Source organism: Trematomus bernacchii, unplaced genomic scaffold (genome assembly GCF_902827165.1).
Source record: "Trematomus bernacchii unplaced genomic scaffold, fTreBer1.1, whole genome shotgun sequence".
In the NCBI taxonomy this organism is placed as follows: domain Eukaryota; kingdom Metazoa; phylum Chordata; class Actinopteri; order Perciformes; family Nototheniidae; genus Trematomus; species Trematomus bernacchii.
In genome coordinates, this window is record NW_022987669.1 from 526,536 (window position 1) to 544,116 (window position 17,581).

At 42.7% G+C, this 17,581-nt stretch overlaps 1 protein-coding gene across 1 annotated transcript; it reads left to right on the plus strand.

Annotated features, from left to right (window-relative positions):
• Positions 1 to 2,384: 2,384 nt before the first annotated feature.
• Positions 2,385 to 16,870, plus strand: LOC117487292. Its single transcript, XM_034135982.1, has 4 exons — positions 2,385 to 2,406; positions 8,431 to 8,543; positions 12,877 to 14,907; positions 15,816 to 16,870. Exons 2-4 carry the CDS (start codon positions 8,444 to 8,446, stop codon positions 16,868 to 16,870), a joined length of 3,186 nt encoding a protein of 1,061 aa, XP_033991873.1. The 5' UTR covers positions 2,385 to 2,406; positions 8,431 to 8,443.
• The last annotated feature ends 711 nt before the right edge of the window (positions 16,871 to 17,581 follow it).

A 17,581-nucleotide genomic window follows, 5' to 3' on the forward strand; every position in this document is an offset into this window, starting at 1 on the left:
GGTTTTATTTGAAATTCGGTCCTTCCTGTGTCTGGACTTCCTTCCTGTGTCTGGACTTCCTTCCTGTGTCTGGACTTCCTTCCTGTGTCTGATTGTCTGATTGTGATCACCTGTTGTGTTTCTGCCTCCCCTGCCCAGCTGTGTCTTGTCCTGTGATTACCCTTCTGTGTATTTAGTCTTGTCTTCCCTTTTGCTCCATGTTCGTTCGTCGTCTTCCTTGCACCTCCATATTCGTCCCTGTTTTTTGTTTTGTCCGGATGCTTCCTCGTGCTACCAGTTTATGGATTTATGGTTTTTTCATGGTCATCGGATTTTGTTGAATAAAGCTCGCCTTTTGTTATACTTTGTACCCCTTCTCCTCATTCTGCGTTTGGGTCCTGATTCTTCCCAACCCTGACAGAACGACCGAACCGAGAATGGACCAGATGGAGACTTTGAAGTGGAGTTTATATTCACTTACACACGGCATCGCACGCGCGCACGCACGTACGTACGTACGCACGCACGCACGCACGCACGCACGCACGCACGCACGCACGCACACACACACACACACACACACACACACACACACACACACACACACACACACACACACACACACACACACACACACACACACACACACACAGGGCCCCCTGGTAGTCACACGGCTCCATAATATAACTGGCAAAAATGTAAGAATGTCATGCATCGGCCTACAGAGGGAAAATTGTTGAATCTGTTGGAATAGAGTAGAAATATCAAATATCACTACTTTTCTTCTAATTGAAATGCTGACATTACAAAATGCATGGTTTTATACTTGCAATGGCAGTGAGATCAAAACATGTGGTTTGAATGGAAGTCAATGAGGCATTTTGGCCACAAAGGGTGTCCAGAGGTAGTATCTGACACTACGTAAAAATAATAATGCAGTCAAATCAACTTTTTTGTTAATCTTTGACATATCCAAGACTCTAATAACCGCCAAAGCCCCATCCCCCTACTAATTATTATGTGGAAAATAATTGAGGTTTTGTGTTTTTGTAATAAATAATGCAAATAATGAAACTGGCATTTAAAGAGTTAAAATCCTGAAAATTATTGAATGTTTGGTAGTTTTGAGTACGTTAGAAGTTGTTTAAATGATTCATGAAAAAAAAAAAGTAGAAAGAAATATTGATGTATGATTTAATAGCAGTTTTTTGGGGCGTGTACATTTTTGCCACGAAAGTGTCGAAAGGATGAAAATTCGAAGAGGGCAGAAGGGCTAGAGACCCTGCACCGTGCTCTGATGGTGTTGTTTTATGCTTTATGAACGTGGACAACAGAGAAACATATTCTTCATGACCAAAGCTGGAATTTAAATAAAAAGGAAAGTGAAACTTATGCTCGGCTATGGGATTAGTTTTGTGTCATAAAGATAAAGGAACACTTTCTCAGAATCAAGCAAAACTAAGAGTTTAAGAGAAAAAAAAATCGAGTCAAGCAAAATAAAATAAAACTATGAGTTGCAAACAAATCATTTGTGTAATCATGTAAACTATAAGTTTTTTTGTATTGAACGTTCAAAACAAAGCACTTTGGCAAGTTACCACATACGTTTTAAAATGCTTAATAAGCACCGTAACTTTCATGATATCATTTCTCTCTGTGTGGTGTGTGTGTGTGTGTGTGTGTGTGTGTGTGTGTGTGTGTGTGTGTGTGTGTGTGTGTGTGTGTGTGTGTGTGTGTGTGTGTGTGTGTGTGTGTGTGTGTGTGTCTCTCTCTCTCTCTCTCTCTCTGTGTGTGTGTGTGTGTGTGTGTGTGTGTGTGTGTGTGTGTGTGTGTGTGTGTGTGTGTGTGTGTGTGTCTCTCTGTGTGTGGGTGTATCTCTGTGTGTGGGTGTATCTCTCTCTGTGTCTCTCTCTCTCTCTGTGTGTGTGTGTGTATCTCTTTTTATATATTGTTTTAATTATATAAAAGAGCAACCAAAGTCTGTTTACAACTTCTTCCAAAGCTTCACGCCCCACGAGGGGGCCGCGCCCCACAGTTTGAAAACCGCTGGGTTACATCATCTTCATATTGAGCAACAACTTCAGCTGAAAGTGAAACTCTCTCAGGCTGCAGTCGAGACAAGTCTCTCTGTTTCTCTCTGAAGAAGAATCCACTGATCGCTCAGGTTTTTCTCAACAAACAGCAGAATCTCTGGTGAGTTTTTTTCTTACTATTTACGATATTTAATTCGTACCAAAAACAGACAAAAACCCATTGACTTCACGACGAGGCAACAGGAAGTGTTGAATGCTGACTCCCTTCCTGCAGCTCTCTCTTGCCATGTAAGGAATTAAGGAAGACTAACACACCTTGTTCTGATACACGAACAAAGGATCATTAACTTAAACTGTGACGAGGAACCACAATCTGATTTAAAGAAATCTCAAGGTAGGAATACTCTTTAAGGAAAACCAGAACTGAGATCTCTTCTAAAGTCATGTGGTGCACTGAATTGCTTCTTCTTTTTTTTGTTGTTTACTATTTACGATATTTCATTCTTACCAAAAACAGAAAAAACATTGACTTTGAATCAGGCAACAGGAAGTGTTGAATGCTGACTCCCTTCCTGCAGCTCTCTCTTGTACGGAGCCCCTAAAGCAGGGGTGGGGAACCTTTTTCCTCTCAAGGGCCATTTAATTTTGTCAACATCCTCCGAGGGCCGTACAAATTATTGACCTCTGCTTAAAAATACTAAAATCACAGCCCATTCATTTCACCTTTCTTTCATGATGTGCAAAGAAAAAGCAACCTCTCAATCCAGATATCTCACCATGACTCGCGCATGCACGTGCACGGTGTGGCATGACCACCACAACAGAAAGACATGGACACAAGATGTGTGCAAATTTATTTAGTTTCCTATCCATGTGGACATGATTTAAGTGGGGGGTGGGACCTAACCTCCTCTAGGGGGTCCGGGGGGCATGCTCCCCTGGGAAGATTTTTTTTTAAATGTTGAAGTTGAAAGCATCAATCTGGTGCACTTTGAGAGCAACATTAGGAGCTCTATGGATACATCTCTCAACACCCATATGAAACACAACTGTAAGCAGATTTTCTTTATGGATATTTTACAAATCACTCTCCTTTCAAACTGTATTCTTGTTTATTATTCTTGTTTAACTTTTTTTTACTGTCATATAGTATTTTATACCTGTTTACTTAATTCTCTTATTTTTGTATAACTATAATGATCATATAAAGATGTGCCTTTACCTCACTGGTTGGAGAAAAAGCTTCTTATATTCGTTAGCATAGCTAGCTAACCAGATGCTAATAACAACAAAGTTATTGACTGTATGATCAGTATGACAGATGAACAGATCTCCTCTGGGCTTTCAACTAAAGACACAGCCACGCAGAAACTGCAGCATGTGTACGGCTCCTTATGGGTACTGACATTTGTGAAGTCCCAGCCCGGAGCGGTGTTCTGGTGCTCTCCGTCACCCCTAGATTCCACCGGGTCCGTCTGCGCCGCGGTTTTGGTCCGGCCTCCTCCGGCGTCATACCCTACCAGGCGCGTTTCAGGAGCATTTCAGAAGCGGAGCGTCTTGCCTGCCGGCTCGCAGTTTTTGTTGATTTGGGCATATTTCCTGGACAGGCTACTTTGTACAGACAAAGTTAATAATAACTGTAATATTCCAGTTATAAACGACATGAATCAAAGATGTGTTGCTGTATTTTAGTGGTAAAAAATTCATCATCAGCATTTCTCCTCCTACTTGAAAGACTACGGAGGGATAGGGCCTGCACAATTAGTTTGTGTGTGTGTATATATATAAAAATATATATATGCTATATATGCTCTGAACGTTCCACTTCCTGCCTGCCCGACCTTACGTTATGGCTGCGCCGCGCCAAAAATAGGTAACGCGCCGCGTGTGGTGGAATAGCACCCATTGACTAGAGTGGCCGCGATCGCCGTGAGCACCGCGGCGCAGCCGTAACGCGCCCGTAACGCGCCCGTAACGCGCCCGTAACGCGCCGCAGACGGACCCGGTGGAATCTAGGGGTCAGAACTGCACCCCTGTCAGACGGGACATAGACCACCTGATGACACGTTAGGCTCGTGTTGTGTTCAAGGACCCTGACCTAACCCAGGAAAAACAGGCACTCGCTTGTTTAATTTTTTTGCGGTCTAGATTTCTTAAAATTTTTTTTTTTTGCGTGTGTTTATAAATTACCTCGAGGGCCGTATCAAATGGTCTCGCGGGCCGTATACGGCCCGGGGGCCGGAGCTTCCCCACCCCTGCCCTAAAGGGTCATGAAAATGACTGGTGCACCAAGTAGGAAGTGGAGCACACAGGAGAAGACCGTTTCATTGCAGACTGTTGTGTTTATGTGGGGATATAGCAGTGCATACATTATTTGAGATATATTTCGAACTTGGACTTCATTTTAGGGACATTTCGGCCAGGGGTGTAGAGCTATTTGTTTAAGCACCGGATTGGCAAAACAGGAGAGTCTGTAAGCCAGTCTGCCTTGATTGATGAATTCATGTCAGTGACTCTCACAGTATCTGCTGCCCATAGCTGTTTAATAGAAGGAAAACCTCCTTCACCAGGAGGCAGCGTGACATGTAACTCAGCAGAATCTGAGAAGAGCAGCACCAGCTGCTGAGAGCTCTGCCTTTTACGCACCGCCTTCACTGTTTTTACCTTCATTACAACAGCTGAAGAGCTACCAGGCTGCTACGTTTTAACCACACACTCCTCTACACCAGTGACGTGCGGTGAGGTTCATGGCTGGTGAGGCACTGACTATTTCAGAGTCAGATTTACAAATATTATATTTTGACCTTAATCTAAATATTCTGTTATTTTCAAAAGCTTTTTTAGTCTGATGTTTTGATTAATTTTAAACAGACCGTTCAACAAAAGGATACCCCAAAAATGTAGTTTCATTTAAATATTGGATTGTTCTTTCTTAGTAAGATCCAATTTTCAATTCAATTGTGGTCTTACCTTTTCTTGAAGATGAAGTCCATGCTATCCTTCTGGACAAAAATCTCTATTACTTTTTTGTAAAAGTCCTCCTTATCTCCCTCTAGTTTCAAAAGTCTAGCCTGTTGTTTGCGTCTACCGTCTCTGCGTAGAATAACAGTAGCTACAAGAACCTGTGGGCTCACGTGCGCCCCCTGCAGTGCAGCAGAGGTTATGGCTGCCTCCCTTGGTGCTTTCTCATTGCCGTTGTATGATGAGACCAGCGAGCCATTTATACGTGAACTAAGTTATTTAGAGACTATGGATGGTGAGGATACATGTAATAAGGGGATGTACAAACATTACATTTGTGACCTACAGTGAGATGGTAACAGGCATGCTTGGCGTAGCAAGACACTCTGGGGGCCCCAGGCAGAAGAGACATGCCACCCAACTCATCAAGCTAAACCGGCAGCTTTTTATTTCCTGCTTCTTCACACACATGCTCTCCAGTACAGGTTAGCTCTGAGTGTTAGCGATGCTAATGTAAACACCGACCATATTACGTCCAAAACAGTCGGGCATTGTTTCTGATAGCAACTTTTCTGATAGTGCCGTGGGTCCACATTTCAGATATTACGTCATATTGGACGCAAATCTGGATCAGCTCCGTTGAATATGGGATTAGTTTTGTGTCATAAAGATAAAGCAACACTTTCTCAGAATCAAGCAAAACTAAGAGTTTAAGAGAAAAAATAACTAAGTCAAGCTAAATAAATTTAATTTAAAAAATAAAACTATGAGTTGCAAACAAATCATTTTTGTAATCATGTAAACTATAAGTATTTTTCCCCATTGGCTACTCAGTTTTTGAGTGACAGCCCACTACACCACAGATCATACAGTGCAACGCATGCAGCAAACTCCGGAGTCCACTTGTGTTGGTGTCTCCTGGAGAGTTTTCATGAACATATCAGACTTATCTTACGGATTGCTGTGCATTAGACTTGTGTTGTGTAGTTTATACTTTATTCCAACTTTAAATATTTTAATACCTGAACACACTGCTGCTGTTAAATAATTTCCCAATGTGGGATTGATAAAGTGTCTCTCTGTCTATTTATTTATTTTATAGATAAAAAAACACATCTATGTATTTCCAAGCTAAAGGTGATACACAATATAAACTGTATACTGTTATTTTTTCAAAGACATGTTACATTTCAAAAGCATATATGGCTATGTTTAGGACAAACAATTAAAGACTGCTTTAATTTAACAAATTCTACAATATAAAAGTGGCAGATTTGCTTTATTAAACAGACCAGACCTAGGCTGCATACCAACACAAGGAACATGCTCACATCTTACTATGTTGGTCTGAAGAGCTGAAGCATTCATACACAATGGATAAAAACTGTGTTGTCTCATTCTATATCCTGTGAGAAAATGATAAACATTTAGCATTAAAAACTCAACATACTATTCCTAGCCTGAGGAAGGTATGAATAATCAACAGATTTGAATGGAATCTCTAACATTTTCATGTAGAATAAAGACAAAATTATTATATGCAGACAGCTGCAGTCGAGACAAGTCTCTCTGTTTCTCTCTGAAGAAGAATCAACGATCTCAGGTTTTTCTATAGATAGATAGAGAGAGAGATGGATGGATAGATAGAGAGAGAGAGAGAGATTTTTTTGATTTTTGATTTAGATTTTCTACAAACAATTAACTTATCTGCTTGTATACATTGATAGAAGAATTCCTTTTTTTTTTCTCACACAAAGACAGAGTTAAAAGCGAGCTCCTCCCCCACCACAGAGCACACAGCTATAGTGAAACACCACCGGTTTAAAAACTCTTCCATACTTCTCATGAGACAGTGAAATCTAAAATCGACACCGCTCCAGGTTGACTTCCTGCCCCTGGAAGAGGCCTCAAATGGCAGTCCTGCTCCTTTGTCAATGCCTACTGTGAGCTTGGCCGATGTTCCCCCTGCAACTGATTTGCACAAGACTGCGATCTCTGAGTTGGATACTACAGCTGCTGCTGCCGGATCGTCTCTTGCTGGTTCCCTTTCGAGTGCTGTTGGCTGGGCAGATAGCCGCACTGCCTCATGGGTCCACGAACAGTCCTCCATTGATGGCTCAGTTAGTTCAGAGTGTCCACTGTCTACCTCTCTGGCAATTTCCCCTGCTTTGGATGTTCCCCTGTCACAGTCACTGTCTGCCCATCCTGGTCCACACAGCCCCCAATGGGGGGCTTGCCTCTCGGTTTGGCAGAATCTTTAGGCCAGTGTGTCGTCTGATTGAGTCCATGACACAACTTGAGTCTGTTCTAGGGGTTGATTCAGGCCCTGGTGCTGTTATCCATGTGTGAGAAATTGGGGTGGCATAGGATTGACGTTTTGTTTTATTGTTATTATATGTATAATGTTTTTTTCTTGGTTAACTCTGCTGCTGGATGTCACACTTTCACACTTGTGTATCCACATGGTTTGGCCGTATGTGTGATGTATAAGGCATCTCACTTTGTCTAGAGGGTGTCATGTGTTATTGCTAGGCACCGGGTAATACTCTGATTCTCTTATCCTTTCAGTAGGAAGTTTATATTGCTGATTCCATACACTTTGTTTGTGTATTTCATGGCCGATGTGTTGTATGTGTGGATTGTTTTGGTGCTAAGAATTTTGTGTAATTCTAGGGGGGAGAGTGTAACAGATGTAAATATGCAGTGGGGTTTATTTAATTTAATATTGTATAATCACACAAATTCTGTGTTTTATATTATTTTATTCTGTGTTCTTCATTTTATTGAATGTTAAATACCTGGTAAGGACGGAGATCAGTGGGCGGAGCCTCTGAAGTGTGGTCGCTGTGCTCAGGAGTTTATTGTTGTGAGGACTTTCCCCCCTTTATATTGTGTCCCTCCCGTTTCCTCTTCCCTTTTTGTAAACGTTGCACGTGAGAGGAGTCACTGAGGGAAACTGATGTAAAACTGATCGTTTTTATCTGTTGTCAGGTACGTGCCCTTTTTGTAAACGTTGCACGTGAGAGGAGTCACTGAGGGGAACTGATAGTTTTTATCTGTTGTCAGTCATTAAACAGAGATCGTCTCAACTTTACGCTGGCTCGGGTCTCGTCCATTATCAACACAACGCAGAGACCGCTTAACCACACCGGTTACATAAGGAAACAACCTCTGCACTCGACAACATGTTGTTTACATGTTGTCTGGTTTGTAGGGTGAAGTAATGCAGGAGCGTGTGGAATAAATAGATACATTTATTAATTAACACACTGCAGTGTAAATGTTGCTTTGTAGTCCTTTTTCCCTTTCCAGTGTGTTTGTGTCACTTTCGTTTCATTGAGTCCTCTTGTGCGTCTCTTCGTTGAGAGGAAAGGTCTGATTGAAATATTAGGGTGGTTGGACATGACATTACCAAATCATTAAAGTTAACTAACGAGCTGTTGTTGATTATTTTCAGTTTGTTCGAAGCGATGGACTCTGAAGGCAGCAGGACGATGGAGGTGGCGGCGCTCGGACGGCCTTTCAGCCTCGGGATGTTGTACGACTGCCGCAACGACTCACTCGTCCCTGGTGAGAACTCACATACCTCTACTACCATCATCCCGTCTCTCATGTTTCTCCTCTGGGACGGTTCACTGCCACAGCCCTCATTATGGGCTAAGATCAGGCCCTGACTCTCAAATATCCCCTGTGAGACAGGACCATCACTCTCAGTCTGTGCCAATAGGCCATAACCCCACACTATTAGGCTTTCTAACTTATGGTAGAACGTGTCTGGAAGGTACCATCCAGATAATGTCTCCCTCACAAAGCTGCCCATATGCTGCCAAAACCTGAAATATTAACACAAAGAAAAGTGCGACACAATTAAAAGGGTCCGTCATAGTGGAGAGAACATAACGCTGGGTTACGTATTGTAACCCTTGTTATATAAACACAGACGGAGCCCTCTACTGGACTCTATGGGTACTACCTTATCCTGGGAGCATTCTCCCACTGAGACTTCTATAGACGTAGCCGGCCCAGGGCGGGCCTACCTGAATGCGCGCGCATCACACCGTATAAAAGGAGGCCTCGCCTCCTGACTATCATCCTATACCTCTCTTCAGCGAGCGGAATAGGACAGACAGTGCCCTGAGTAGAGGGCTCCGCCTGTGTTAATATAACAAGGGTTACAATACGTAACCCAGCGTTATATCTCTCACAGGCTCCGCCCTCTACTGGACTCTATGGGTACAGTGGGTGGAGCCCTGATGTATACGCGCACTGTCGTCCAACAATAGCATTCCACCCTACAGCCCCTGACCAGCTTTCCTGGTCAGCAGCTGCTGCCCCACATTCTCCTTTACCCCGGTTGTGACCGTGGAGAAATCTGGGCTGCGGCTGACAGAGCACACTCTGCTGGAGTAGTAGCCCTACTGACCCACCTCGCCGGCGGTAGTGGACTGTTACAGCCGGAGACTCGCAACGGCGGGTGTTTGCGGATGCGGTACCGGCGCAGCGGCGCTGTGAAAGTCCACGGCCCACCTATGCCAGAGCCAGCCGCCCACCGAAGGCAGCAGTCAACCAACGGCAGCGGCCCACCGGGAAAAGTCCTGAATCTCCCGATGGCCAATCCGAGCCTGCTCACACACACACAACTGAAACCAAAATCATTTACAGACATATGTTATTGAAAAGTATGCATTGAACTTCAACATTATAAAAGAAATCCACCCTGGAGGATGTGAGGTCCACCCCCAAATAAAGCAGGTTAAAATAATGAAATTGCATACATTTTATTTTAGTAAACAGCACACAAAGGTTAAAGGTCAGCATATCATAATGTTAAAATGTGCTACACTGCAAAAAACATTAAAAAAGGAGGAGTAAAAGTAGCTCACGACTTGTTTTATTTTTTGAAAGTAGCTCTCATCCTAAAAAAGGTTGGAGACCCCTGTTATAGAACGATACATTTGACCATTTTAGGCTTGGCCTACCATTTTATTGTAGCGATGAGGAACAGGTGGAGCTTGAAAAGGCCCACCTGTTCAAAGTGGGGAATGACAGAAAAGGTTTGAGAACCACTGGACTAAGGGCAGCCGTGCGCTCCACATAACAGTGAGTGGGGAATCTGTCCAGTCATCATTATGTGTAAGTGTAGCATTGTGGAAACAACGGACACTTAAACTTGGATACAGATCAACTTTTTCTTTATTCTGTGTGCTCGAGTCTTCCTGCCTGTCGGCTCTGCTCATGGATGTATAATAAGGCTCTGCTGCTCTGGGATGAGGGTCTAGCTTCAGCAGCTACATTACCTACGGGTGCGTTCGTTAATATTAACTGTGCGGTCCGGAGTCACTGTGGCACAGACTGGACCGCTGGTGAACAGCTGTTAGAACGGGCCGTTCAGGTGTTCAGATCAGAGCTCCCTGTCGGAGCGGCAGAGCGTGATGTGCACTGAAAAGTGTTCCTGTCGCAATATTATTTAAGGAATCGTTGAGCTAGCATACAATGTCACTATCTGCTAACGTTAGCTTTAGCCTTAGTTTTCAAATAGTTTTTTTCATAGGCTATAAACAGAGGTGGTATAAGTATATATCTATATAAGTACTCAGATCTTGTACTTGAGTAAAAGTAGAAGTACTCAGGTCTTGTACTTGAGTAAAAGTAGAAGTACCAGAGTGTAGGAATACTCTGTTACAGTAAAAGTCCTGCATTCAAAATGTTCCTCAAGTAAAAGTAGAAAAGTATTATCATTAAAATATAGTTAAAGTAGCGACAGTAAATGTAGTCATTGTGCAGATTGGTCCATTTCAGAATAATATATATGATATGTTTTATAATGATTGATCATGAAAGTGTTCTCAAAGCTGGTAAAGGTGCAGCTAGTTTGAATGACTTTGTATACTGCAGGGTAGCTTGTGGATTTACTCCAGGTGGAACTAAAGTCTGATTTAACACTTGATTATATTTCACATCATTCATCCAGATCTGTGAAGTAACTAAAGGTATTAAATACATGTAGTGGAGGAAAAGTACACCATCTACCTCTGAACTGTAGTGGAGTAGAAGTACACAGTAGCAGAACATGGAAATACTTAAATAAAGTACAAGTATCTCAAAATTGTACCCAATTATAGTACTTGAGTTTATGAACTTCGTTACTTTACACCACTGGCTATAAAGATAGAGAGACTAAGCCTTGCACAGAGGCATGAAAATACATTTTCAAAATGCTCAACAGTGCTGCCAAAATTATAAACTGACTGCTACACAATTAAAATAAATGCTTTTATATATTTCTATTAGATGTGACTCTTTGGCGTTTCTGTTATTATTACCACTGCTGCTTTTGTTGTTCTGACTGCTAACATCCTGTTATTCCTCATTTTAAAGCCGATATTCCGTGGGGTCGGGGGGCTCGGATCCTTGTCACCTTTTTCATACCTGATGAGTTTAAATCCCTGGGGAGGGCGGGGGCGTCTGCCTGAGTGGTGATCTGGCTCCTCCTGCAGGGCATCTCTCTTCAGGAAATGCTCCCCACGATGCTGACGCGTGAGCCGCGGAATCATCTGGCAGGCCGAGCAGGCCGGTGCCGGGCCCATACCGCTCACGGCGTGGTCGGGCCCCATGCAGGAGAAGCAGAAGGGGTGCGGATCAGCCCCCGCGATCAGGTTCGGGCATTTCGGGCAGTTCCTGTGGTCGAGAATTGACTCCATTTTACTCTCTTTTCTCTCGTCTCAAAAACTCAGTGGATTTACTTCCGCTGCTGAAGAGAAAAGGATGATAGTCAGGAGGCGAGGCCTCCTTTTATACGGTGAGATGCGCGCGCATTCAGGTAGGCCCGCCCCAAGGCCGGCTACGTCTAAAGTCTCAGTGGGAGAATGCTCGCAGGATAAGGTAGTACCCATAGAGTCCAGTAGAGGGCGGAGCCTGTGAGAGATATAACAACATGTTATAAAGCTAATGTTAGCTAGTGACAGTAACACGCTAACATTAGCGTGTTACTGTCAGTTGATGTACTTAAGCTAACATTAGCTAACGTATGTGAGGGACAATCACAAGCTTATGTTAAAGGTCACCTGTTGTGTTCTACATCAACATGTGTCCCCGGTGTGTCCCCGGTGTGTCAGGAGACTCACAAAGTGTCAGAAAATAAAACCTTCTCTCTTTTCCTCCGTACCCACATCTCTAAAAACGGGGGAACAACGGAGCTGATCCAGATTTGCTGCGTCATGACCACATTACTAAAATGTGGGCGGGCTTTACACCCACGGGCAAATCAGAAACGTTGCTGTCAGAAACAATGAGACGTGTTCTGGAAGTAATATGGTAGCATGCTAACACTCAGAGCTAACCTGTACTGGAGAGAGTATGTGTAAAGAAGCAGGAAATAAAAAGGAACTCACCTTGTGGTAAACCTGAGAGAGAGAAAGAGTTTGAGCTCCATACTGTTTCAGAAATAATCCTTGATGTGGTTTGGAACATGATATGGAGTTTAATCACGGCAGCATTTAGCTGAGTATCTGCTGGTAGACAGCCTTCTCTTCACAGAGCTCACTGCTTGCATGCGGGCGCTCCAAAGGGGCGTGGCCAGTAGCCATAGTGGTCGTTTTTTTCTTCTGAAAATGTAAGAAATTGACTCAGCATCTTTAATAACCCCCAAAGCCCAAATTGTTCTAATCGGCCAAGTCATTTTCTTTTACAAATGTCTGCACAAACTATAATCCAATTAATTTCAAAGGACACAATTTATGCAAATTTTACAAATATCCCAACATATGTAAATTAGCATCTGGCCGTTTCTTTGTGCTGGAGACCCTACTATACATGTCTATCATAAAACTGCTGACAACTAAACTATAAGGTCAGTTTGTAGTTTCTGGTTGTGGGAGCTTGATTTTTGCTTCTTCTTTTTCAGGAATGACTTTGTGGGACCGTAAGGACCTTAAAAATGATGTTGGAGAAAGACCACAGCGCTATAATGATTGTAATATAGTTGCATCTGAATCAATTGAGGACAAATCTTCAGCACTAAATGTTGAAGCATCACTGAAGGCAAGTTTCTTGGGTGGACTGGTAAAGGTTGGTGGATCAGCCAAATACCTGAACGATAGTAAGACTTCCAAAAATCATGCTAGTGTAACACTGAATTACCAAGCTACCACAAAGTTCCATGAACTGTCCATGGATCAGCTTGGAAGAGGCAATGTTAAGCATCCGTATGTGTTTGAAAAAGGAATAGCAACACATGTAGTCACAGGTATCCTTTATGGGGCTCAAGCCTTCTTTGTCTTTGACCGTGAAGTGTCTGTCAACGAGAACCATCAAGACATTCAGGGCAACTTGAAGGTGATCATCAAGAACATTCCCTCCCTTTCAATAGAGGGCGAAGGCTCGCTGAAAATGGAAGACAAGGACAAAGCAAATGTTGAGAAACTGTCCTGCAGATTCTTTGGAGACTTTTTGATTCAGAAACCTCCGACATCCTTTCAGGATGCAATAGAGGTGTACCAAAGTCTGCCAAAGCTGCTGGGAGCCAACGGGGAAAACGCAGTACCAGTGAAGGTCTGGCTGTTACCTCTGACATTTTTAGATTCTACTGCCGCTAAACTTGTCCATCAGATAAGTATAGGATTAGTTGAAGAATGTCAGAGTGTCCTGGAGGACTTCAGTGACCTGGAAATGAGGTGCAATGATGCACTGAGAACCCAAACTGCACAGCAGTTCCCACAGATTGGAAAAAAACTAAAAACCTTTAAACAGAAGTGCTCTCAGTTCAAACTGGAATTCCAACAAACCCTGGCAAAGAAACTTCCATCAATCCGAGGAGGAGGAGAAGAAGAAGCTGTGCTCGCAGAGGAACTGAGGAAGACATGTTCTTCTCCTTTCAACAGCAAGGACCTGAACGAGTGGATGGACTGCAAGGAGAGAGAAATATCAATTTTAAAGTCGTACACCAACAGGATGAAAAACACCCAGATCGTTCCACGTGAAAATGATCTTCATGAAGAAATTCTCAAAGCAGAGCACGCAGTGTGTTTTGTCTTCACCTCGCTGGGAAGTGATGAACCGTACCTCTCAACTTTATCAAACTACCTTCAACAAACACCCAAACCAGACGACGCTCAAGATCCACACACTCCAGATTTAGAAAAGGAACAGTGGTACCTCACAAACAAAGTAGCAGAAACATTGAGAAACAAAGCAAAGCTCTTCAGTGATTTTGCAGAGGCCAACAAGGAGAACAAGAACATCACATTCCTGACGGTGGGTTTAACAAACGAGACACAGAGAGGTGCCAGCATCTACCTTTATACAGACTTGTCTGTCAATGAGGACTTTGAGCCGCCTTCAAAGCCTGTAACAGTAACAGGAAGTGATATAAACCACAACAGTGTGACGCTGAACATTTCTCCACCCAGATTTGGAGCAGAGGACATCACCTCCTACTCTGTTGAGTACTGTGTCAGTGGAGAGGACGGCTGGAAACCAAAGACAGCATCCAAAGCTGAAGAAGTCACAGTGAGCGACCTGAGTCCTAACACAGAGTACATGTTCAGATGCAGGGCAGAGACACCAGTAGGTGCCGGGCCAGCCAATGAACTCAGTGGATCCTTTAAAACCTTACCCTGCAGCCCTCCTGGAAAACTCCACGTTGAATCTACCTCAGGTGAGATATCAGTCAGCTGGGAGAAACCTGCTGAGCTCGGACAAGATGTCCACGTTTTGAGCTACATCGTGGAGTACGCCGAACAAGACCAACAGGTGAAAGAGGAAGATCTCCACTGGGAGCAAATGATGGCTGGAGCTGAGAGGGCGATCATTTCAGAACTTCAGCCAGAGACAGAATACGCTGTCAGGGTCAGGTGTGATTGTGGTGCAGCTGGAAGAAGCAAAGAAAGCATCGCTGTTAATGTCCGCACAACTAAACGTGACCTCAAAAGTAAAGGTAAGAGGATCAATTCTGTAATTCCTCAAGTCAAAGAGAGCCAGACTCTGGAAGAGCTTAAAGTCAAGTACAATAAAGCTGCAAAAGAAAAGATGACTGTTCAGGAGTTTATTGAGAGTCAAGAGGAGGAGATCGATCACCTCCAAGAGATGATAGTGCAGGGCCGCCCCTGGCCAACTTGTGGTCCCACGCAAAGTTATCTGATGAGGCCCTCTGTGTCGCAGCGGCTCCCTCCGCAATATGAGGCACCGTCCATGATCACACATCTATTTCCTAATAATGAACAGATCAAAACAGTTACTGTAATACAAAATTAATATTTCTTAAATTCAAAGCATTTTAAGAGCCTGGGTGATTTTGAGAATGCGACACTGCTTTTTCTTGCTTGTATTACATTCTTCACAAGACTACATGAAACATATTAAGAACAATAAGAATATTTAGGGGTAGCCAGAAGTTTCTTTGGGCTCCTGATTATAACTAAAGGCAACTTATACCCTTCAAAGATTGTTTAGGCCCAAAATGGGGTAATTTGTAGAAATATGAAAGATAGAAACTAAACATGTTGTAAAAAAAAAATCTTATTCAAATAAACATACAGCTAGAGGCCACTGCTGCACCATTTCAGTTCAGGTTGTACGCAATTAAGAGGTACATTTAGTGTGATTTTAATTTCCAGTATTTGTGTTCATCATGGTGCCTCTCTCTTGCTCCGGTAAAAAAAAAGACAAAGTCCCTTCAAAGTGCATCACTTGACATTGACAGACTCACTACCTTTAGCTCCTAGACATATTCTAGATTATGAAACCATCTTGAGCCCACCCCCCCTCACTGTCAACATTGTTCATGTGGTAGTTGAACCATTTTATAAATACAGAGATTGCTAAATATTTCTTCATTTTTTTCAGCCCACCGATCAGAATCAAACACGTACGATAACGAGGTACTCCGGATTGTGTTGGTGGGGAAGACCGGAGCTGGGAAGAGCGCCACAGGAAACACCATTCTGGGAAAAAAGTCCTTTGAATCAAAGTTCTCCATGACTGTAAACTGTTCTAATGCCTTTGGTGAAGTTGATGGACAAAGAGTTATGGTTATTAACACTCCTTGTCTGTTTGACACCAGGATTGATGAAAACAAGACCAGAGAAGATGTTGGCATGAGCATTAAATTTGCTTCTCCTGGACCCCATGTCTTCCTGGTCGTCATCAGACTGGGCAGATTCACAGATGAAGAAAAGCAGACAGTTCAGAAGATTCAGGAAATCTTTGGAGAAGATGCAGACAGATACAGCATGGTCCTCTTTACCCACGGTGATCAGCTCGAAGACGAACCTATCGAAGAGTTCTTGATGGAAAGCAAAGATCTGATGGAACTTGTGAACAGATGTGACGGCCAGTACCACGTCTTCAATAATAAGGAGAAGGATCGTTCTCAGGTCAGAGAGCTGCTCGACAAGATCAGAAAGATAACAAAGAAGAACGGAGGAAGCCATTACACCAGTGAAATGTTCCAGGAGGCAGAGAGGGAGCTAGAAGAGGAAATGGAAAAGAGATTAGAGAAAAAGTATGAGGAACCATTTAAAAAAGTCAAAGAGGAAGGTGAGAGGTTAGAAAGGCATTTAAAAGCTAGCAAAAGAGAAATGGAGGAGGAGAGGAGGAGAATGAGAGAAGATGAGGAAAGGCTGAGAGAAGCTAGCAAAAGAGAAATGGAGGAGGAGAGGAGGAGAATGAGAGAAGATGAGGAAAGGCTGAGAAAAGCTCAGAGAAGAGAAATGGAGGAGAGGAGGAGAAGGAGAGAAGAGGAGGAAAGGCTGAGAGAAGCTAGCAAAAGAGAAAAGGAGGAGAGGAGGAGAATGAGAGAAGAGGAGGAAAGGCTGAGAGAAGCTAGCAAAAGAGAAAAGGAGGAGGAGAGGAGGAGAATGAGAGAAAAGTTTAGATCTTTCTTTTCTGTTCCTCCATGATACAGCCTGACCCTCTGGAATACCTCCTTGTTGATCATCAAAGTCCCCTTTTAGATTTTGTTGTTTGATGTGATTTATAGTAATATCAGATATTTCAGTGGTGAGTTAATTAAATATTATCAGGGGGACAGATCGTCAAGAAGCAAGATGTTAACATTCTAAACTATATTAATGTAATGTAAACTCATTTGTTCTTTGATTCTATATCATGAATTAATGCTTTTAAAATGTTATACGGATGCTTTTTCTTTGGCTTTTTAGCTTTTTCTTTCCGCAATAACTGAAGGCGTAATGTCAATGTTGGCTTTTGTTAAATGAAAGGTTAAAATGTATGTACAGTATGCAATGAATTGTGTAATTCAATATGAAAAGGTTGGAACAGAAATGAATGTGTAAAGACAAACATCTAGTGATCAATACAAATAAAAGACTGTTGAGTTCACATTGAGTGTGTAATGTGCTTCTGTTGTTTAATAAAGGATCACAAATATATTTTTAGGGTCTATCTTAACCCTTATTTTGTGTTCGGGTCTCCCGTGACGCGTTTCAAGTTAAAATTATATAATAACTACGCTCTTGTTTTTTTATCAGAACGAGGCTTCATGATATCCTCCACAACAGCTACAAAACTGATTTTGACCATTTTAGTCATTTAGTTATAAAAGTGTATAATTTGGTGTTGGGGTCTGGGGAGACCCAGCAGAATTGTTG

Bases quoted from the DNA above. Each gene is read 5' to 3' on its own strand.
- LOC117487292 (XM_034135982.1), top strand. From the start codon at position 8,444: ATGGACTCTGAAGGCAGCAGGACGATGGAGGTGGCGGCGCTCGGACGG. The intron at 8,544-12,876 runs GTGAGAACTCAC...CTTCTTTTTCAG, and splicing joins CAACGACTCACTCGTCCCTG to GAATGACTTTGTGGGACCGT. The intron at 14,908-15,815 runs GTAAGAGGATCA...CATTTTTTTCAG, and splicing joins ACGTGACCTCAAAAGTAAAG to CCCACCGATCAGAATCAAAC.